Consider the following 24,454-nt stretch of genomic DNA (forward strand, 5'->3'; position numbering starts at 1 on the left):
AAGAGACAATTTGCGTCATAAGTTTGCCATGTTTATTCTAGCCTTACTTTTGACTCTAGACTACTTTTTCATCAGACCTCGCAGCTGATTCTTAGCGTACAGAATTGTAGCATGGTTAGTACTAAAATCCTTCCAGATCGGCAAATTTGTTGCTAATTAACGGGCGGGTAGGGTCTAACACTTTTGAAAAATCATTTATTATTTTCTTTCTATTTTCTGATAGTAAAACATTTCAAGAATATTCTGTGACATTTTGAAGCCTATCGGAATAAAACTCAGCAAGTTAAGGGTCTTTATATTTGCTTATCTCATACTGCGAAGAAGTAAGAGCTCAGCGCACAGGCCCAAGATTTTTGCTTCGATTGACTTAAAAACTTGACAAAACATTCTCGAAATGTTTCATTATAACAAATAATAAAGGAAAAAATATGATTTTTTGAAAATGTTAGACCCTACGGGTTCCCTTGAGTAATAAATTGTTTTCATTGATATCATAGACAAAAAACTTTAAACGCGTTTTTCTCGAAAGCAGGTTTTGAAAATCCTTGACCATCGTCATTCAAAAACTACTGCACCAATTTTTTTCAAATTTTGCACACACTTTCTACATATAAAAAACCAGACCCCAACGTTTTTCTTTTCGTTGTTCATTACTATGGGGAGGTTCTACAGCTACAAAATGATCAATTTTTTCGTGAAAAATCGCACTTTTGAATTTAAACAACCACCAAATATTCAAAAAAATTTTAAAAAATCAAACAGAAAAACTTTTGCTCTAACTATGCTGCTTTGATTTGTTCACTTCTGATTAGTCTGCGCTAAGATACAGTGGGCATCGCAAATCATGATTTTTAAGAAGCATCCTCAAAAATACCTCTTCACCGACTTATTTCTCAATATTTTTCAACGAAAAAATTACAAAATGTTGTTCGAATGATGCTTTTTATTATATAAAATATTTGAATTTATTTTGTTGAACGATAGTTCTGAAAAAAGTTCTCGAAAATGATGATTTTTTCATCATCATCATATCGTAATAATCAAAAGAGAAAGTAAACAAAGAGAGGGTCTCATTTGCAGTTAGGCCCTTTAGTCGTGGGACTATCGAACTGTTGGAAACATTTCATTTGCATAATACTTCTATATTTATATGCTTAGTGGATGATTTTTTTCATTCATCATCAAAAAATCGCCTAAAAACACTTCCGATATGTTCACTACTCTGCTCCTAATTTCATCCCAAAGGGTTTTTGTTCATCCTATCGTAGGTCCTTTATTCATCCTATTAATTACCAATGGCGACAGCAATCAAAACAAATCATTGCACTATTACACTCTCAGGTTCAAAATGTCAGAATTCGTCTTAAGAAGGGCCTAATGCCAACTATAAGACAACACACAATACTTTTAGAACCAGGTTTGAATTATTTCGAAGTTTAAAAATTTTTGGGTCGTTTTCGTTACCTTACGTTTTAGATTTAAAATTTTACTGTGCAGTTAATTTGTTGAACTTAAAAAAAAACAAAAAGGTATTGTTACTATTTAGGCATTAAGGCCCTTCTAAAAAATACAAAATGCAGAACCAGAGACGCCATTTATACAGATTTATGAGTATTGTGCCGATTTTTGCGTTCGCATACAGATTTAAATCAGAGTTTATACAGATTTCTTTAATTTAATACTAATTTGTACAGGTTCATTAAAAGAGAGAGTATCTATTAGAATTTGATAGCAGTGATGAGTTAAAATTTTATTATTCAATGGACAAATCACATGTTAAAATGGAAATTTTTTAATCAGATATTTGATGATGAACACTGACAAACATTTATATAAAAATTTTAAACCAATTTGAACGGATATTGTTATTGATAAAAAAGTATTTCCTCGTAGAATATTCGAGTGAGTGTGGCAATGACTTACGGAGATATGAAGAATTATCTTTTAACATCATTTTCTTATAGAAATTTTATTTTACTAGTACCTCGACGAATGACCGTAAGGTTAAAACCGAGGGTACATAAAGCAACATAATAATAATATTTTACTAAAACTCACTTTCAAGGATCACATTGAAGGAATCCAGGCAAAGTGTAATAAATATATTAAATGTTTATATCCTCTTATAAACAGAAATTCTAAGCTCTGTCTAAAAAACAAATTGTTAATTTATAAACAAATTTTCAGACCAGCCATGCTTTATGCGGTACCAATTTGGTCAAGCTGTTGTTCCACCAGGAAGAAAACGCTTCAAAGGATTCAGAATAAAATTCTGAAAATGATTCTGAAGCATCCTCCCTAGTTTAGTACAAATGAGTTACACAGACTCACCAATATAGAACCATTAGATGTAATGTCACATAATATTATGAGCAAATTCCGACAAAAATCGATGCAATCTTCAATTGAATCGATTCGCTCTCTGTATTAGTTAGTAAGTTAGTATATAAGTTCCTTTTCCCCATTACACAATACAAGTAGGTTTAGAATTTTCCCTACACAAAAATCTCAGAATTGCGGAAGCAAATGATGTCTTCATGGTAATAACCAAATCATATATATATATATATATATATATATATATATATATATATATATATATATATATATATATATATATATATATATATATATATATATATATATATATATATATATATATATATATATATATATATATATATATATATATATATATAACAGGGCTGAAAAGTCACCACTTGTGGCTGAACACCCAATTTAAATCTTAATAATTTAATTTTAACTCATATTCCAATAAATAGTTATTTAAAAAAAAAAAAAAAATAAAAAAAAAAAAAATAATAATATTTTACTAGTGAAAACAGATAGAGCAGATATAGACTTTCTATGCAAAGCAATTCATATTTTCTATGAAAATACTGGCATCCCTGTGTACAGCCGATGTAACACATGTTAACATACACTGATAAAAATCGACACGTTGAGCTGAAGTGTTTTACACTTAATTTCGCTGCATATGACTCGACACTTTAAATGCAAGTGTAAATCACTTCAAATCTTATTTAAGTGGGATTGTATTGAAACCTACAGATATGACATTTAAATTCCATAAACCAAACAGCAGATATATTCCAAATGTATTATGTATTTGATCAAGGGGAACGAGTCATTTGAGCCAATTTGATCTGATGATTGGCTTGACACTTGAATCTTAACTGTCAGAAAAACACATTTAAACTGATGAAACTTCTTAGATTCCAACAATTTTAGACTTAAGTATCATGAAAAATATATTTTCATAATGAATGCATGTTAATTTATTGTTGGAATGTCATCAGTTAAAAATTAGGCTTCAAATAACACATCAAATATGATATATTCCATAGAAATATTCTATACAGATTAGGTGTTTTCGAAGACTGACAAAAACCCTTGCCGTACAGTATGCTGTTGTTCGACGATCCACAATTCCATTGCACAGTGGGGAAAAAACGATCAAAAACGCGACTTTGCTCAATAATTTTATAAAAACCTAAGCAAATTTTTTCAAAGTTAGTATTTCTTATGCAAATTTTTCCGTAAAATCGATTTATGATAGTTAGAAGATCCGAAAAATTCACTATCATGCCCGTTTTGCTCCAATCCCTCTTTTTTTTTTTCTGACTTTACTTCGAAAACTAACTGTGAAACTCAGGAAAAATTTGACCAATCAGAAGGTATTCCTGATATGCTCATAAGCTATATTAATGGATTGTTTTTAATAAGATTGACCATAAATAACTATATTATGTTTTACCCCCAATCATCTTCTTCCATGAATTTACAGAAAAAAAGTTCTACTGATCGGTGTTTGGACCAATATTGGTTAAATAAGACAGTTCTATGTTTCGCATATAAACTCAAATAATAATTAACACATCGTCTCCATGATCGCATGCGTCGTGCTACATCGTTTTACCCCAATTTTCCCAAAAAATATAATTTTATGTTGAATTCAGATTTACAATCCCGAAGCAGATCCTATATGACCTACCAATATTGGTTCATATCACGTACAAAACATCTGTAATTCGATCAAACACAATGGGAATGACAGTACTAGCCTGTTTAACCCGTTTTACCCCAATTTATTTCATCAGTCGTTTTTCTGGTTAAGCGTTCTTCTGCATACCATAAGCAGGCTGATTGCGGTTGATGAAAATCGATTGATATTACGAAGAAAGCCCTAAAAATAAGATTACAGATGGATTCAATGGCCGCATGAATCTTGTTATACCGTTTTACCCCAATTTATCCTTTAACTGAGTCGTAAGATTCTGCTCCACATTTGGAAAATAGTTCGTAATATAAATCGATTTCCATCAACCGCAATCACCCTGCTCTCGGTATGCGAAAGAAAGTTTAACCAGAAATACGACTTATGATATAAATTGGGGTAAAACGGTATAACAAGATTCGTGCGGTCATTGAATTCATTTGTAATACTATTTTTAGGGCTTTCTTCGTAATATCAATAAATTTTCATCAACCGCAATCATCCTGCTTTCGGTATGCGAAAGAAAGTTTAACCAGAAATACGACTTATGATATAAATTGGGGTAAAACGGTATAACAAGATTCGTGCGGTCATTGAATTCATTTGTAATACTATTTTTAGGGCTTTCTTCGTAATATCAATAAATTTTCATCAACCGCAATCATCCTGCTTTCGGTATGCGAAAGAAAGTTTAACCAGAAATACGACTTATGATATAAATTGGGGTAAAACGGTATAACAAGATTCGTGCGGTCATTGAATTCATTTGTAATACTATTTTTAGGGCTTTCTTCGTAATATCAATAAATTTTCATCAACCGCAATCATCCTGCTTTCGGTATGCGAAAGAAAGTTTAACCAGAAATACGACTTATGATATAAATTGGGGTAAAACGGTATAACAAGATTCGTGCGGTCATTGAATTCATTTGTAATACTATTTTTAGGGCTTTCTTCGTAATATCAATAAATTTTCATCAACCGCAATCATCCTGCTTTCGGTATGCGAAAGAAAGTTTAACCAGAAATACGACTTATGATATAAATTGGGGTAAAACGGTATAACAAGATTCGTGCGGTCATTGAATTCATTTGTAATACTATTTTTAGGGCTTTCTTCGTAATATCAATAAATTTTCATCAACCGCAATCATCCTGCTTTCGGTATGCGAAAGAAAGTTTAACCAGAAATACGACTTATGATATAAATTGGGGTAAAACGGGGTAAACAGGCTAGTACTGTCATTCGCATTGTGTTTAAATGGATCACAGATGTTTTGCACGTAATATGAACCAATATTGATAGATCGTATTGGATCTGCTTTTGGATTGTAGATCATATTTCAACTGAGTATTATTACTAGAAAAGAAAGGGGGTAAAACGGTACAATGAGTTTTCTGCTGTCAATAAAACTATTTGCAATCGATTTGTTAGACTTTTTTACGTCGGAAACACTCTATTCGCTCTTCTGCAAGTTCTTCGGTTTCATGTTATATAGTTAAACTTGAATACAATGCAGTATAAAAAGGGTACTTGGGGTAAAATGAACATAATAGCGTTTCGTGCGGTCCTTCTAAATACATGAAATCGATTTTACTGACCATTTTACACCAAAAAAGTGCTTTTTGGTCAACTGTATCATGCCTCCAAAAAAATCGTCGTGTTTTTGGTCTATTTTTCCCCACTGTGCATTGCCTGAAACACGCTAACACATCGTTTGAATTATCAAAATAAAAATAAAACAGCTAGCAAGTTTACCTTATTTTCCTACTATTTGGACACAATCACGAACACTTTCTTTATTTTCCCAGTAAAAACAAAACGAAAAATCACTATCAAACAGTTGCACGAAGACTTTTGCAGCCATTTTGGACTTCTTGTTTATATAGACTGTCCCAGAAAGTATGGACGCATTTTGATAAAATGTAAATAATTCACAAGTGTTAGATATTCCAGTTTTATTCGATATGCTGATAATATTAGACTACAACAACAGAATATTATTCTCACCATTTGCTACTTAGCCATTGTAGACTAGCTGGCGCACCTTCTTGCGAACGTCCCTCATTAAATTCAGTACAGACTTCTTGGCGACAAGTTTTGACACTTTTTCCAATCTTTTTCGAACTGTTGAATGGTTTCGGCTGCCGAAACATGTTTCCTAGGATGTGCTTTCGTTAATGCCCAAAATACCTCAATTGGTCGAAGTTGTGGGCAATTTGGTGGATTCATGTCTTTTGGGACGAAAGTGACATTTTTGGTAGTATAACATTCTACCGTTGATTTCGAGTAGTGGCAAGAAGCAAGATCTGACCAGAAGACAACAGGATCCTTGTGGCTTCGAATCATGGGTAAAAGTCGTTTTTGTAAACATTCTTTGATGTATATTTCGCTGTTCATTGAAGCAGTGATGATGAAGGGTTTCGAAATCTTACCGCAGCTACAAATTGCTTGCAAGACCATAGCTTTCTTACCAAATTTTTCGACTTTAATCGATGTCTCAGACAGGTTTAACACTGGCCCTTCTCGCACCGTATAATATTGTGGTCCCGGCATGATCGATGCTTCTTGTTTCGGACTAGGTTTTGGTTGTTTCTACTTCTTCTAGGTTCGAAGATTCAAACGTTCTTTAGCATGAAGAACATTTGTCTTCGAAGTGCCCACTTTTTTGGCAACATCCCGAACTGAAACCTCCTTCTTTTGCTCGAACGCCTTCAGTATACGTTTATCCAACTGAGGGTTAGCAGGACTTTTTTTTCGACCCGTCGGTTTATCCTCAAAGGTGTTACCCTCACCGTACTTTCTGATTGCATTTCGCGCGGCTTTTTCACTTACTCCTTCCATTTTTGCTATCTTACTCAGTGACAGTCCGCGTTCTGTGCACCGTTTGTACACAATTTTTCGACGTTGTTCTGCTGAAAGTCCACGCATTTCGAAACAAACTAATGAAAACGAATAAACAACTGCACAAGTGGTTAGAGAAGAGTGTAAAAAACAGGACGCAGTCATAAAACTGACAGATTCTGAACCATTGCGAAATGGTAACGGTTTTTGGTTGCGTCCATACTTTCTGGAACAGTCTTTATGTTTTGCACATAATATTGTCGAAAATGTCAGATAATATAATGGTTATTTGATTAGTATTCTACAAGCTCTTTCTGGTAATATTCGGCCGAAACCGTTTTATTGAAATATGAATATCAATAATATAATTAAACCAATGTCACGGATACTAAAAAAATACTTATTGATAGTAATTTGAAGAAGAAAAACAATTTTTTTGTAACATTTTGAGAAAACTTGGCAACTTTGCGAAACCAAATGAGATATGAAAACAAAGCACAATTAACTGAATAAGTGAAAAACTTTCATCTCATATTTTAGAACACTTTTATTGTTTGTCGGGTAAATTTTTGAAGTTTTTAATCGTTAATTAAACAAGTGGCACGTGAACATTACTAATTAGGAAGTCATCCAACATTCAATAGTAGTGTCATTGTGCGAAAAAGTGATCATGTTTTGAGACGAATCGATTAGCAGATATTCAAAAACATGACGAACTGTAAATCTTGAGACGAAAGTGTGCCCTGAATTGAAAAGTGAGTTTGTTTTAAATAAAAAAAACGCTTACCGAAGAATATAAAACCATTTCTTTCAATGGTAAAGTGTGACAATAGCTTAAGTAATCTTTTTAAAACATTTCACAGCTTGGTTCAGGGACATTGTAAGATATTATTAATGTTCAAAGTAATGAGGTGAAAGGATGAGATGAAAATAGGAGCTCAGATGAAATAGTAAGCCGTTACCCGTTAGCCGTTATTTATTTTAAACTACCCCTTAAGTTATCAGCGATCATTCATCGATTTTAAATACGGTTGTTGGGAATCGCATTCTGATAGGGAACTGAAAGGTCATTTTATTTAAAGTAAAACACATTGCATTTTCCTATTATATTTTGGAACGAGAAAGCTTAAATCCTAATTGAAATGCAGCATTGTGTAAATTCTTTCGTCACAAAGTGATTGACTGCTGTCATCGACAGACGAACCTTAGAATGCCATGGCAATATTTGTGAATGTTGCCATGGTTCTCGTTTTGTGTTTATTCGGAGGGCACCCACCGTAATCACCACCCTGCCAGCCAGGATCTTCCATTCATTTGTGAACGTGTCCCAACCAATTTCCAGGAAGGCGTCTTTTCTTGCGCTCCCAGCTTTAGAATTAAATTTGTTTATCGCATTAATCGTTCGGATTTGAAAGTGACATTACCGTGTTTCGTGTTCCTTCGGACAAGGAAAAGGGTTTTTGGAGCGTAAAACTGGGGGGAGCGAAGGTACTCAATTCCTGATCGTAACGCTTATATGCAACGGATAATAAGCACACTAATTGGAATTTAGCGGGTTACAAGTAATAGGAAACAGGTGCGGAAGCCGATTCGAGACGATGTTCAATTTCGTGCCCGACAGGAGCCCGGGAATCGCATTTTGCCATTTTTACGACGTTCGAATTTTATTTATTTTCGCCTCCTCCGTCTTTGATCGAGGACACAATGAAATTTGCTCGCTGCAAGAAATTATTTATGCAACCCACCGGTAATAAGTTTCCTAGAACAAATTTCTTCACCCAGCAGCTCCGAAAGTCTTTGTTGCGCTGTCAAAGTGATTGTCACGCCGGCGTACGTCCCTTGGATTACCACCACCGAGAGAAGATTGCGGAAGCTTGTGGTTCATTTTTCCCTGTTCCATCGGTGCGACGGAAATGAGCTGCGATTAAAAAAAGATGATCAAACGATGTTCGGAGCGGTTCGTTCGCTGTTACTTCTGGGATGCATTTTCGTTAGGATCTTTGTGCCAACAGAAACACTAGATTCGCTTGAAAGTGCTGCTGGAATACCCAATTTCGTTCCCGGAAGAATTCCATTCTACTGTTGCCAATTTAAACCCAAACGGACTGTCAAAAGAATTGTAATCGTTTAATCTAAAACGATAATCTCGGTCTCTCGCGGCCAAGTGCCTACTGCTGTGGAAATTTTGTTCTCCCAACGTCGAACGGTGAATCACAATCCGGAGGACGGTGGCAAATAAATATTCATCATTCATCCGGTATAAAGCATTTGGCGCTGCACGTCGTCGTTGTCGTCCTCGTCGTCGATGCGAAACCGGATGAAGGAGAGTGGCCTTTGACAACGCCACTGTGGAAATTCGTAGATTCCAATATTTTCCACGAATGTAAACCGAAGCAAATCCCATTCTTCGGACATACAATCATGTTGATCCTGTTTACGGGAATTGTAGCGCACTCACCGGAAGCTACGGTTTCGCTTGTTGATAATCTAGCTGCTGCGGGGACCTACTGAAGCGAAACCACCTCCAACGGTCGGTGTAATGCACGCCCACGCCGCGTTTCCCCACGCTGCACTTCCCAAACTTTCGGGGGCAATGCCACTGCTGAAACCGATTGGGAAAATCATGGGAATCATTTGGATAAATAAGTAAACTTTGAAGCGCGAGCACCCGCAGCTGTGTTCTACGTTCGGAATTCGGTGGATTGGCTTTGTGTTCCGACATAGGACGGGCCATTGGAACTGTAGGTTCGGGAAAGGCTCTACAAAAGCACTGTCGGCTGATTGAGCTCGTTGGGGAATCCTCCACGTTTGATCTGGAATTCAAATTTCGGGAGGCTCCAGCATAATTGAAGTGGGTCGGGATTCAGGTACTAGTTCTCTGTTGATACTGTGATGAAATGTAGAGAGGGGGGTTTTTTGGCATCCAGACAATTTTAGTCTGAGTTCTTCTGTGATGTTTTATTTTTTGTTTTTCAATAACGGAAATATTCAGTGAGTATTGTTTTAAATGTTTCTATTCATAATCTTCTACGAGTGATTTCCAAATAACTTAGAATTCGAACAACTTTGCATCAGAAATTTTCTTATTTCACTGACTAGTAAATAAAACGTACATCTAAAAACAACTGTTTGATCAATTACTGCCCACAGAGATAACGAAAGACATGTCTTTACTTTACTGCAGAAAGACAACGCAAAATTTGCCGGAATGCGGAAATTATGGAACGAAAAAAGTCAGCTCCCAACATTTCGATGTAGAGCTCAAGCTTCTGAATTGATGTGCAACCATCACCATCAAAAACCCAAGAATCCTTCCAGATCGTGGATCGAACATAAAACAACCGGTTTGCGAGACCTACAAATCTCAAATGTCTTTAGCCGGTGAATGATAGATAGAATGGGGTCGAAGACTGTTTACAGTGGAGAGTTGGTATGAAGAGGTTTCCAGGTAGCTCAATGACAGAGCAGTTATTGGGACTGCTTTCGGAAGCTTGATGCCGATTCTGTTTGATGTCAGAACTAATTCAGTCTCCGGAACTGAAGTCCACATCGAACCGAAATTTAACGCTTTAATCACCTAAAATTGTAGCGTTGCGACTCCGTGTTCTGTGAAATTTTTTCTCGTCTTTTCATGCCCTTAAAAGGAAATGAACATAAGCCGGAACGACCGATAATTGTTCGATCGGTTACAGCAGTGGATCCCAAACTGCATGGAAGATTATTTCTACTGTCCACCAAGTAAATAACTCGAAGGGTAGTTTCCAATCTTCGACGAACGCGTCAATAGCGATATCGCATTAGACTCATTGGTTAAATTCAAAAATCTTAGTTGCTTATGAATTTCCTAACAAACGTAAACCTAAAACTGATTAGAAAACTGCTTAAAATGGCACCCAAAAGTGCTCCCAAAACTAAACTCGAAAACTGCTCCAAAAACTGCTCTAAAAACTGTTCTGAAAACTGCTGTAAAACAACTCGAAAACTGTTCCAAAAATTACTTGAAAACAACTTCGAAACTGCTATTGAAACTGCTCTAAAAACTGCTTAAAATAACTCAAAATCTTCTCCAAAACCTACTCTGAAATCAGTTAAAAATTCGAAAAAAATAAAACTGCCTTAAAATTACCTTAAAACTGCACTAAAACACCTGAAAAAAACTGCTCATAAAACTGCAATGAAAACTGCTTAAAAACTTCAAAACTTAAACTACCCAAAAATTGCTCGCAAAACTTCTCTAAATCTGCCCTAAAAGCTGATCAGAAAACTGTTTAAAAACTACTTGGAAATTACTTGAAATCTGCTCCAAAAACTGACCAAAACAAACTACTCTAAAAACTACTCGAAACACTGACTAAAAATTTGTACAAAAATTGCTCTAAAAACTACTTCAAAACAGCTCGAAAGCTGCTCCAAAAACTGCACCCAGAAGAGCTCCAATTTTTTTTTTGAAAACTGCCCCGAAACTAAACTCGAAAACTGCTTCAAAACTACTTCAGAAACTTTTCTAAAAATTGCTTCAAAATCCTCTCCAAAACTGATCAAAATACTACTCTAAAACCCGCATAAAAATCTGTTCGAAAATTGCTTATCAGTTAAAAAATTCGAAAAAAAACTAAAACTGCCTTCAAACTGCACTAAAACACCTAAAAAACTGCTCATAAAACTGCCTCAAAACTTGTGCAGAAACTGCATCGAAACAGTTTGAAAACTGATAAAAAAACTGCTCTAAAAACTGCCTAAAACTGTGCGCGAAAACACTCTAAACCATCTTAAAAAACTGCTGTAACACCTGCTTAAAACTCATCGAAGCTACTCTGAAAACTGATCGAAAATTTGTTCGAAAACTACTTGAAAACTGCTTGAAAATTGCTTAAAATCTTCTTGAAAAGTTCTCCAAAAACTATTCTAAAACTACTTTGAAACAGCACGAAACCTCACCCAAGAACTACTCTTTAAACAGCTGCTAAAACTGCTCGAAAAATACTCCAGAAACTACTCTGAAAACTGCTTAAAAACTTTTCGTAGAAATACTCCAAAACATCTTGAAAAACTGCTCTGACCATTGCTCTAAACTAATTTGACTGTTTTGAAAACTATTCTGATATCTGATCAAAAATCTGTTCGGAAACTACTCTAAAAACTAATTGAAAACTGCTTGAAAATTGCATAAATTCTTCTTGAAAACTATTCCAAAACCAATCTGAAAACTGGTTTAAAACAGAATGAAATCATCCCCAAAATCTTTAGAGATTGCTCTAAAAACTGCCTGAAATTCTGTCCAAAAACTACTCAAAATCTGATCCAAAAACTACTCTGAAAATTGATCAAAAATCTGTTCGAGAACTGATCTAAAAACTATTGGAAAACTGCTTGAAAATTGCTTAAAATCTTCTTGAAAAGTACTCCAAAGACTATTCTAAACCCGATTTGAAACAGCACGAAATCTCACCCAAAAAGTGCTCTTTAAACTGCTTCTAAAACTGCTCGAAAAATACTCTAGAAACTACTCTGAAAACTGCTTAAAAACTGTTCGCAGAAATGTCTAAAACATCTTGAAAACTGCCCAAAAAACTGCTCTGATAACTACTCTAAACTAATCGAAACTGTTTTGAGAACTATTCTGATCAAAAATCTGTTCGAAAACTGCTCTAAAAACTAGTTGAAAACTGCTTGAAAATTGCATTAATTCTTCTTGAAAACTACTCCAAAACCAATCTAAAAACTGGTTTCAAACAGAACGAAATCTTCCCCAAAAATTGTTTTCGAGATTACTCTAAAAACTGCCTAAAGTTCTGTTCAAAAACTACTTAAAATGTATCCCAAAAGTTGTTCTGAAAACTTAATGAACCGCTTCAAAGCTGATCCATAAACTGCTTGAAAACAAATCCAAAGCTGGTCGAAAAACTACTTTAAAAATTGCTTAAGTCTACTCCGAAAAATACTCGAAAAATCAGTTTGAAACTGCTTCAAAACAGTTCAAAACTGATTAAAAAACTACTCTGAAAACTGGTAAAAAATTTGTTAGAAAACTGATCTAAAAACTACTTGAAAACTGCTTGAAAATTGCTTAAATTCTTCTTGAAAACTACTCCAAAAATAATCTAAAAACTGATTGGAAACAGAACGAAAGCTTCCAAAAAAACTGCTCTAAAAACAAAATGTTTCAAAAACTAATTGAAAAAAACTTCAAAACGGCTATTGAAACTGCGCTAAGAACTGCTTAAAACTGTCCGAAAACTGCTGCAAAACCTACTCTGAAAACTTTTTTTTAACTTTTTGGTTTAAAAAAACTAAAACTACCTAAAAACTACCTAAAAACTGCTCTAAAACTCCTTAAAAAACTGCTCCACAAACTGCTTATAAAACTGCAATGAAAACTGCTCAAAAACTGTATCAAAACAGTTCGAAAATTGTTCCAAAAACTGCATAAAATTAATCGAAACTGCTTTAAAGACTATTCTTATAACTGATCAAAAAGCTGCTTAAAAACTGCTCTAAAAACTTAAAAACTGCTAAAAACAGCGTGAAATGTTCTTCAAAAGCTGCTCTAAAATTGCCTAAAAACATCTTCAGAACTGCCCTAATATCAGTTCGCAAAACTACTCCAACTGCTCTAAAAACTGCTTGAAAATTTGTTCTAGAACTGCTCCAAACTCTTCTCCAAAAACTGCTCTAAGAACTGCATAAAACTGCTCGCAAAACTGTTTTAAAAATTGCTTTGAAACTTCTCCAAAACTGTTCTTAAAACTGCTCGAAATATCAAGGCTATACCAGTGTTGGTGATTGCCGAAAATTTGACAGAAGCTGCTCGATTTTTATCTATATTGTATAGACCATTTTCAATCTGGTAGAAGATGCTACAAGAACTCGAGTCTCTCAATGCATGAACCGTGAGAGAATTTTGCTACATTTCTTCGCTCCACTTCATACTCAGAGTATTTCACGTCCTCAAAAAAATTTACAGTCTGATAATGATCGTTGCTGTGTGGAATTTCCCAAGAGAGAATCGCAAGTTGACAATTATCGCAGAAAATCGAGTCGATGATTCAACTTGATGATTCTCATACTAGGTTGCAATATTTCAAAACCCTTGTGTGGAGCATTCACATACATTTTCATAGACACAACACAATTATCAACTGCCTGTATAGAATTGGATCGAGAAACGAGAATAAGTGACCGTTTGTTGCTTCAGAGAAGATCCCCACAGCAGCGTGCTAACCTTTGATTCTCAGAAATGTCATCGAGAGAAATTCGCTCTCGCACTGGTGTCGATTCTATGTTAAATGAGCCATGCCGGGTTTTTGTTGTTGCGATGTTTTCCGTCTCTCTTTGATGGCACTGATTCAATCGTTGAAGAGTTGCCAGTGAACGTTCTTTGATACCGTAAAAGCCATCCTTGGGCTATACTACCAAAACAGTTAATCATCGCACCGATGTACAAGGCCTCAACACCACTTACGCTGGAATTCTGCATTCTATCAAATAAGCTCATTGTTTTTGATCACCATGATGAAAGCTTCAGAATAGTCGTTAAATTAAGTAGTTGTGACACTGTACGTAATTTATGCAAACAAAATAATTGTTATGCAGTCAATTGTAAGAACTGTTTAAAATAATTTTCGATTCAGTATTCATGCAAATGACCATTTTCTCGTAGTATCTTAAAACATGTTCTAAAATTGAACAGACAACGTAGCGTCAGACATCGACATATTTTGACTATAAACGATAGACATTAGTAAGTTTTTACATTGTATTATTTGTTCAACGCTCTATGTTTTTGTCAATGTAACACATCAAAGGCCGAAACGTCGGACAGTAAACGACATTCGTTTGTTTTATAAGACTGAGACAGCCGTTTTACAGTTTTCTACGATTATCACCCCAGTCGAAATCAAGTATAACCTATAAAATCACTGGTTTAGTTTCCGTACCACCTACCCCCGGATAGGACATATCTATTGGGCTGACAGTTTTATTTCCAACTCCAGACAGATAAAAAATGGTGATACACGATTGAGGCTTGGTTTCGTGTTTTTCGTTTCGAGTCACCCACAATCAGCTGCTTCTGTTCAAGAGGGCTGTGCCGACAATAGGATTAAAACTTCGGAATTACATATTACATCAGAAAATAATAGTCAACTTCCGATTGTACCTCTCTTCTTCCGTTCAAGCTGGAACAAAATCGTTTTCGATCCTAAAAGTTCGAAAGAACCAGATTCTGTACCAATATGAAAAATCATAAATTCGTTTGGATAGTTTCGGACTGGTGTAGATTGTAGAGTGCAGGAACTAAGATACCTCCTGAGTTACTTGTTTCAAATGCCATTTTCAAATCCATATGATTGAGAGCAAATGACAAAGCTTATCGTTTAGTTTCTGATCAGTTTTATGACGACGGAAAAAACTTCAAAAAAAAAACAACAGTCATACCGGTATCGGTTTCAGTGCGATTCATCGTGTGTAGAGTATAACAATCAACAACAAAAAATTCCTTGATCCTCCATGCAAAAAAAAAAAAGGAAAATGATCCCACTCGGATGGTTTGATTTTATTTCACATAGCAGTAAATGTTTGCCATTTTCTTTTTCACTCTAGTGTTAGAGGGAAACAGAAAGACTAGAAAAACAACAGCACTGTGGAATCAACTGACACTGGAACTGGTCTCTCTCTCTCTCTCTCTCTCTCTCGATTAATTAGTCCATCACATATTTCGCACGTGCTCCGGGGGTGCACGATTTTGTGCCTCGTGACGCGTCCATAGGAAATTGTGATTTGTCGTCGTTTACTCGTTGGTTCGCATAGTAGGCGATGAAGTGAGAAATCCTGGTAAAAATTCATAATCATTATGTTCTACGGTCAAATTACTACAGTAATCCGTTCAAGTTACAATTTACATCGTCATTGTTGAAAAACCTGAAAAATGTTTTCTTCCCTTTCGCTCAATGAATTATCGTGAAGAACATGTTACTCTAAATCCAAGAATGTATTGCATTAACTGTTATTTCTTTCATAAACATGAACTCATCGGTAGCCAAGACAGGGTTGCGCAAAGGAACCTGACACATTTTGTTCTCCATTACACTGGAATCGAATAAGGGAAGGATTCTCCCGAACACAACATCGGAAAGTAAAAGAATGAAGGTTTATTTTCGTCTATTAGTTTTCCATCATGGAGCACTGCAGTGTCGCTCACCGCGATTTTTATTTATAACTCGTTTTTGAAGAATCAGTCGCGCTTTACAACTATTTGCAAGCTTAAAAAACATTTTAAATTAAAACCGAAAATACCGGTGCCTTTGCGTAATACTATGATGTTGTGAGTGGAAAGTTTGGCAAAAACAGGTTCGGTGACCAAAATAAAACCTCCGAGCCAAGTTCGGACTGTCCGGACACCACGGAATGTTGAACGAGTTCGATCCACTATGGTGAAAAGTCCCGCGTGTTCCCAACAAACATATACTTTTTAAATTTCTCGTCGTTCTTTCCTTCGAGAATGGTCAAAGAAGATTCGTTGTTTCATAGTCATCTTCCAGCAGCTGAAACGGGCGGATTATGGCTTAAGGTGGTATTTTGAAGTACGATGCAAAAATCGTAATTTTTTTTCTTAATTCCACTAGAAACTGATCCTGTTTGATATTGTCTGGCCCTTCGTTTTCTCAGAGATGCTTTAACCGATATGAGATATGTCTCAATTTGTAGGTTGTATGTATGTATGTATGTATGTATGTATGTATGTATGTATGTATGTATGTATGTATGTATGTATGTATGTATGTATGTATGTATGTATGTATGTATGTATGTATGTGTGAAGCCACCATCAGTTCAAGGCATTACCAGTGTATGCGGGTAGACTTACAGTAGATCCGAATTTGATTATCAAATAGCTTTCATGCAATTGCTGTTAAGAAGGCCAAAATGAGTTTTGAGGACCCGGCGCCTTCCAGCAAGAACATCCGGCCATATAATAAAGAAATTCGCTGTACCAGCTTAAACCCGCCTGATGGTTTGTTTGTTAGAAGGGTGCGTCTTATTCATTTCAGACCTTCAGGGAAAAACACAAAGCTTCCCCCACGTGACTCAGGAAGAACAAGAAATACCTGTGCTAAGTTAGGTGGCAATCCATTCAGTAGTTTCGAAGTTATGTCGTTACATACATTACACCCCCCTTCTTAGAGGTCCCTACTACATCTACCCTCCCTTAATAGCCTTATAATTATATCTAATTTGTGCAAAAAAGTATTTATAGTCATCAGCAAATATTGATTCTTGTCAAATTAGAGAAATTTAGTCATCATGAAAACCTCACGCCCCCCTCCCCCTCTTGTTACGCTACGCTCCATCTCCTATAAAAATATTCTTATGACCATTTCAGAAGAGCAAGAAGCATCTGTGCCAAGTTTGGTGGCAATCCGTTCAGTAGTTTCGTAGTTATGCCATTACAAAAATTACAAAGCCCCCACCCCTCCTTTTAATAGGCACTTGCTACATCCACCACTCATATAGCAATATATAAGGTATGCAAAATGTTTCCATGATCTTCAAAACGTATCGATTCTCGCCATAGAAACATTTTGCATACTGTTACAGACAAATCGGAGAAAAACGAATCCTTTGAGCGTGATGACAATCAGCAGCTAAAAGCTGTTAAATTTATTAATCAATGAATTCAACTGTGTTACAATTTTACTTACATTGGTCGCTAGCTCTAATATTTGCGAACACGATGATTTTTGCCTTTACAGTGGCCTAACCTTTAAACCTGCACTAAATGCGACGATTCCAGTAATACCTAAAGATTTAGGTTTGAGTTAAGTAATTCACTTTAAATTCAATTTACTTACAAATATATTCGTTTATAAACTTATAAGCCGCCTAAACTATAACAACTGAATACTGAGTTCAATGCGAGCTCATCAAAAATGCCAAGTCATTTCCGCCTATACTGCTTGACATAACTCGCCACCTGACTCCGTCACCGTAACTGACATCAAACTTAAGTTATCGTTTGACGCTTCTTCCCAGGGGTGTTTCATGGAGGAATATTTCGAGAGGTGCTAACCGTAACAGTTCCCCGACCCGTAAGGCTGGTCAGGAACTTCTGGACCAGTTTTACCCACTGCTATATCCAATCGCGCCAACTTGGCCACCGGTCTACGAATAAGTCCGCGTGCAGTTTGTATTACGGCTTCACGAACTCGGCCATCCCGACCTGCTACTACTTGGACCACACGGCCTCGCGTCCATCCGTTGCGTATCTTCTCTTCCACAATGATCACTAGATCCCCGACCGCAATCGGCCTCTCTTCGTCGAACCACTTGGTACGTCGCGCGATAGTGGGAAGATACTCCCTTACCCACCGACTCCAGAAATGATCGATCATAACTCGGCACAAGTTCCATTCATTTCTACAGGCTTGTTTTGGATCTCCCAACGTTCTTGGTGGTTGAATTACACCACTCGAGCTGGATAGAAGAAAGTGGTTTGGCGTTAGAGCCTCCTGTTGGGCCGTTTCTAACGGTATGTATGTCAGGGGTCGCGAGTTCACTACGCTTTCCGCTTCTACTAACAACGTAGCAAGAGTTTCTTCGTTCGGCGTCCGAGACGTGCTTATCGCCGCAAAAGCCGTTTTCACGGATCGCACCAGGCGCTCCCACGCGCCGCCCATATGAGGCGCTCCAGGTGGGTTCAGAATCCATCTCGTGGTTGCATTAGTGAACGTTTCCGCTAGTTGACGGTCGATTTCATTCATCTCTTGTTCAAGCTCGTTGCGCGATCCTACAAAGTTCGTACCCCTATCGCTGCGTATTGCCAAGGGAGCTCCCCTGCGTCCTATAAAACGCCTAATGGCCAGTTTACAGGATTCTGTAGAGAGTGTGTACACGATTTTTTAGATGCACTGCTCTCGTTGTCATGCACGTTATCAGTGCGACCCATCGTTTTGCGATGCTTCGATTAATTTTTACAGCGATTGGTCCGAAATAATCTATACCTATGAATGAGAATGGTCGCACGTACGCCCGCAGCCTAGCCGCTGGAAGTGGAGCCATACGAGGTATCATTGGAACTGGCTTCTTCACCTTACACTCGACGCAATCCTTAGCCACCTTTCGAACGAACGAACGCAGTTGGGAAATGTGAAAACGCTGCCTCATCTCATTGACGATCGTTTCACCATTCGCGTGCAAATATTTGGAGTGGTACCATTCGACTAACAAACGTGTAGCCCAATGTGCTTTCGGTAAAACTACGGGAAACCTCGTATCGTACGAAGCAAATGCTGCGGCGGCGATTCTACTATCCGAGCGAATAATTCCCGAATCATCCAAATATGGCGATAGCTTGCGAATTTTACTTGATTTTTCTAAACGGATTTGCTGATTTGCTGAGTTCCCAGCTAGAGCAAGAGCCCTCATTTCATCTGAATAGCATTCGGATTGTATCCACCGAAAGACAGTTTTCTCGCCTTTGTCCAACTCTTCCTGAGATAGCGGTCCTACCAATCGTTGTTCCTTGCTCGCTGTCCGTCGCAAGTTCTGTGAATATCGATGAACGTACGCTACCGTGCGGCACAGACGCATCCATTTAGAAAATCTTTCCCACGCTACAAGTTGTGGTACTACTGTTTCGCGATGCACCATACATGATGACCTCAGCTATTCGTCGGTCGACTCGTTGTCTGTAAGCATGATCGCAGTCCACTGCTCTTCTGGTAGATAAAGATCATCTTCCCCACGAAACCAGCGACTATTTGAAGAAAGATTGGGACCTTTTCCCCACTTAGTGGCTTCGTCGGCAACATTTTTCCTCGTCGATATCCAACGCCATTGCTCTACTTTCGATTTAGACAAGATTTCTCCCACTCTACATGCGACGAACTGTCGATAGTTGCGATGATCGGAGTTAATCCAGGCGAGTACTACCTTTGAATCGGTCCGAAAAACTACTTTCCCAATGTCCAGCGAGTGTCCACTAAGTACGGTCTTGGCGAAGCGCACACCGATTACTGCTGCCATCAGCTCTAGCCGCGGAATAGAGTGTGCTTTGAGCGGAGCCACCTTCGACTTTCCTCCCACCTGCGCTACACGGATTTCATTCGGAAAAACAGCCCGCAGATATCCAACACAGGCGTATGCGTCTTCACTTGCGTCCACGTAGATGTGCAGCTGAAGAGAAATTATATCATTGATCGACGCCTTTGGGAAATAACAGCGCGGAATACTAATCTGGTCCAACGAGCGAAACAACTCCGTCCACCGTCTCCATTTATCTCGAAGATTAACCGGAATCGACTCGTCCCATCCTGTTTTAGCCCTCCATAGATCTTGTATTAGTATCTTACCATGGATGAGGAAAAAACAGAGAAATCCAGCGGGGTCGAAAGTACTCATTACAACTCGTAGCGCATGACGTTTGGTTGGGTAGTCCTCCTGCTTAGCTAGACACGTGGAGAACGTGAAGACATCATTATTAGGATTCCAATACAGACCCAGTACGCGTTCAGTAGAGCTGGTCTTGTCCAGCTGGAGACACTTCTTCAAGGCTGACTCGCTCTCACCGACCCGTGAGAGAACCTCTGATGAGTTTGAAAGCCAATTCCGAAGATAGAATCCTCCGAAAGAGTGAACCAATTTAACCTCGTTCGCCAGTTTAACCGCCTCTTCAACATCGTCAGCGCTGTCCAGTAGTCGTCCACATAATGCTTTCGAATAATGGCGTCGGCTGCTTCCGGGTGCACTTTCGAATGCTCTTGCGCATTTAAATTTTTCACGAACTGCGCCGAACAAGGGGAGCAGGTAGCTCCAAACGTAGCAACGTCCATCAAATAAACGTCAGGTGGTGATGACGAGTTTTTCCGCCAGAGCAGTCGTTGAGCGTGCCGATCTTCCTTCCGAATTTGAATCTGGTGAAACATTTCCATCAGGTCAGCGCATAAAGCAACTCGCTTCTCACGAAATCCGAAAAGAACATTCAGCAACGTACTCAACAGGTCTGGTCCTTTGAGCAGCATCGTGTTGAGCGAAATACCTTCGACCGTTGCTGCAGCATCGCAGAATATACGAATTTTTGATGGTTTTTTAGGATTAATAACTACACCCAATGGTAAGTACCAGGTCCGTCGTGGATCAGCCTCGTCCAATTCCGCCTGGGTCGCTTTGTGTATATACCCTTTCTCCTGGTACTCCAACAACTGCCTCCTCACACTTTCACCGATGAGCAAGTCTTTCTGCATACGCCTTTCCAAACACTGCAATCGCTTGACCGCCATTGAGTAGCTGTCAGGGAACTCGAAACAATCGTACTTCCAAATAAGTCCAGTCTCGAATCGCTGACCCACTCGCTTGGTTGTTTCCCTCAGGATGCGGTAAGACCGTTCAACTTCTGAAGACATAGGAGGTTCCGTTTCCATCACTCCCAGGTTCTCGATTGAAAAAAACTGCTCAACACGTTCTTGTAGCATTTGGTCCTTTTCCTGACACTCACAGATGTGAAAACTGCGGGCTCTGAGAGCAGACTTATCAAGATTAGATCCGTAAACAGTCCATCCCAATCGCGATTTAGCGGCAATCGGCTCTCCTGGTTGACCATCTCGTAGCTTCAATGTGGACGTAACGTGTGCATTATCATTTCCAATCAGTATACGTGGTTCTGCTTCATCATAGTCGTTAACCGGGAGACCTCTGAGATACGGAAACGTCTTGGCCAAGTCTTTATACCGCAGAGATTGTCGGGGTAAATCCAGCTTGCTCACCGTGCGTACGTCCAACAGTGAATGCCGGGCTCCTCCCACGCGTCCTGCTATTTCTAAAGCGACTCGCTGGGAGTTGGCCTCCGTTCTTTTAACATTTGCTGTCCATTGCAGACACAGCGGTAGCGTTTCCCCAACAACTCCTAACTGTTTTACAACATCCTCGTCAACCAAAGTCTTCTCTGAACCCTCATCCAAGAAAGCGTACACAGATACCGAACAGTTGTTTCCGTACAGTGTCACCGGAATAATGCGGAACAACGTTGTCTTCTCAATCGAATGATGATTTGTGACCGCCCTTGAACAACTCGGCTTCGAATCAATCGACATTTTCTTGGGTTCACTTTTTTGCGACTGGAAGTTATTCATCTTTTGCCTATTATCCTCTATCCCCTGCTTGGAGTGTAAAAGTGGATGATGACGTCGTTGACAACCATCAACGTCGCACTGTTTACGAATTTTGCAAGATCTCCTACCATGCGCTCCGAGACAAAGCCGACATAAATTGAATCGTTGAATCATCTTCCAACGCTCGTCGATAGTTAATGTATGGAATTCCGGACAATCCTTAACACGGTGTTCTGGGTTCTTGCAGACAAGACATGTTCGACTTGGTGGCTGAATCCTTTTCTCGACAGTCTCTTCTTGCATTACAGACGACGTACCTTCTGTCGAGTGAGCCCCACAAAAGTTCTTGTCTTTGAAATTCTTCTCCTTAGCTGGTTGATGTTTCTGCTTCGGGTCGTACTGCAACGTAACGTCAGTTGCAGCGCGCACCAGTGTCTGCATGTACTGAGCAAATGAACGCATGTTAACTTCTCCACAGCGATGTTTATAAATCGACCAATCCAACTTCATATGCGCCGGTAGTTTTTCAACTAATTCGAACAAGAGCATTGGGTTGTTCAGGTGCGCCTGATGTCGTCCGACTTCCAAATGATCGCTGAGATTTTGCACCGCCATAGCAAATTCAATCAGTGTGCCGAGTCGGTCCGACTTCGGGGCTGGGACCACGCGGATCTTTTGCAGTAAAGTGTGGATTAAGAGCTCTGGTCGTCCATACAGCGTCTCAAGTGTATCGATAACATGCGAGACACCCGCTGGCAAAAGCAGCCGACTACGCACCGATTCAAGTGCGTGCCCTCTAAGGCACCGCTGTAACCTTGCTAAATTTTCCGCATCCGAAAAGCCGCATGCCAACGTAGAATTTGTATACGCACTGATGAACAGCGGCCAGTCTTCCGGGTTCCCAGAAAAAACTGGTAGTTCTTTAGCCATTACATGTCTAGCAGCTAATTGTCGAGGTGTCGGGCCCCAAGACGTGGTTCTATCAATCTGTCGCTGAGGTTCCGTTCGTGAACGATATACATTATCTCGACGAACATTCGACGGATCGATTGTCCTAGGTGATTCTTCTAACTGTTCCAGTTCTGATTTGGAGTGTGTAGACGGCCTCGGAAATATTTCATCCAATGGGTCCGCTGTCAGCGAACCACTCTGTTCAGCACTATTTTGATTAAATTGACTAACCTCCCGCGATTGATAATCATCGATTTCGGGTTGTGAAACGTGCGAGGTATTGATTATTTGAGACTGAGAAATAGGTGGGTTGACATAAGGGTACGCGGAAGTTTGATTGCCACTAACAGACGGATGCGTTATTCTATTCTGACCAAAGATACATTGAGTTCCCATAAACGAAGTGAATCTAGGAGGAGTTCTGTCAGCTATCGGCTTAATTGTGCTTTCTGACCGACCAATGATACCTCCTAACGTTGGCTCTAAACTAGATTGCCCTAATGTGTTACCTGTCAACTCCCTTCTATGAACACCCTGATACCTATTTGGCTGCTTCACACCAAAATACACAGCTGGTGTTTTTCTGGTTGTTGTCGTTACTCCATTGTCTCTTGGGTCAATCAACGGTGCCTGCTTCGTCGAGGTCGCCATTGTCGAGTTTGACGGTCCCCACTGCCGTACTTTGCTGAATGCACTCTGCGTGGACACAACGCTTTCGTTGGCGTCGTCGTCATCTTCTTCTAGTTCGATTAAACTTCGTAGTCGAAATGTTTCGGTAGTCATTTCCTCTTCCAACTGCAGCTCCTTAAGCTCAAGTGCTGCTTCTTCCTGTGCCCTAATCTGCTGGGCCATCAACTCTTCCTCTTTGTGTCTACGTTGTTGATCCCGCCGCTGAAGTTCCAAACGCTTCGCAGCAAGCGCTTTCTGTGCTTCAAGCTTCTCGAGCTCTAACCGCGCTTTCCTGGCCCGTGCATTACTTATTCCTGATAACGGTTTGCTTCCAGCTTTGCTACCGGATTTGCTTGCCATCGGCACTTCGATAGTTGGTCTCTGACATTTAGGGCAGTTAAAAACACGATCCGGTTCGGCAATACTGTCATTTACTCCCACGCATTCGTAATGCCACCAGGATTGAAATTGGCAACAACTCACCATCCGTTCATCGTCCGCCTCTGCGCAGGCTTGGCAATTATTATTTTCATTTAGTGCGTTCTCGGACATCATACGTGTTTGCGATCCTGAACAATCTTTTAGATTTTGTTACAGACAAATCGGAGAAAAACGAATCCTTTGAGCGTGATGACAATCAGCAGCTAAAAGCTGTTAAATTTATTAATCAATGAATTCATCTGTGTTACAATTTTACTTACATTGGTCGCTAACTCTAATATTTGCGAACACGATGATTTTTGCCTTTACAGTGGCCTAACCTTTAAACCTGCACTAAATGCGACGATTCCAGTAATACCTAAAGATTAACTTAAGTTATCGTTTGACACTTCTTCCCAGGGGTGTTTCATGGAGGAATATTTCGAG

At 38.7% G+C, this 24,454-nt stretch overlaps 2 protein-coding genes across 2 annotated transcripts; both read right to left on the reverse strand.

The window, feature by feature from the left end:
* Positions 1 to 17,926: 17,926 nt before the first annotated feature.
* On the reverse strand, positions 17,927 to 19,451 carry LOC131428599 (uncharacterized). The gene is made up of 2 exons (XM_058592646.1): positions 18,863 to 19,451; positions 17,927 to 18,735 (listed from the first exon to the last, which is right to left on the reverse strand). The coding sequence occupies exons 1-2, from the start codon at positions 19,449 to 19,451 to the stop codon at positions 17,927 to 17,929; spliced, it is 1,398 nt and encodes a 465-aa protein (XP_058448629.1).
* Positions 19,452 to 19,526: 75 nt separating this feature from the next.
* On the reverse strand, positions 19,527 to 24,139 carry LOC131428600 (uncharacterized). The gene is made up of 3 exons (XM_058592647.1): positions 24,071 to 24,139; positions 20,646 to 23,968; positions 19,527 to 20,592 (listed from the first exon to the last, which is right to left on the reverse strand). The coding sequence occupies exons 1-3, from the start codon at positions 24,137 to 24,139 to the stop codon at positions 19,527 to 19,529; spliced, it is 4,458 nt and encodes a 1,485-aa protein (XP_058448630.1).
* Between the last annotated feature and the right edge of the window lie 315 nt (positions 24,140 to 24,454).

Source organism: Malaya genurostris, chromosome 2 (genome assembly GCF_030247185.1).
Source record: "Malaya genurostris strain Urasoe2022 chromosome 2, Malgen_1.1, whole genome shotgun sequence".
Lineage (NCBI taxonomy): Eukaryota > Metazoa > Arthropoda > Insecta > Diptera > Culicidae > Malaya > Malaya genurostris.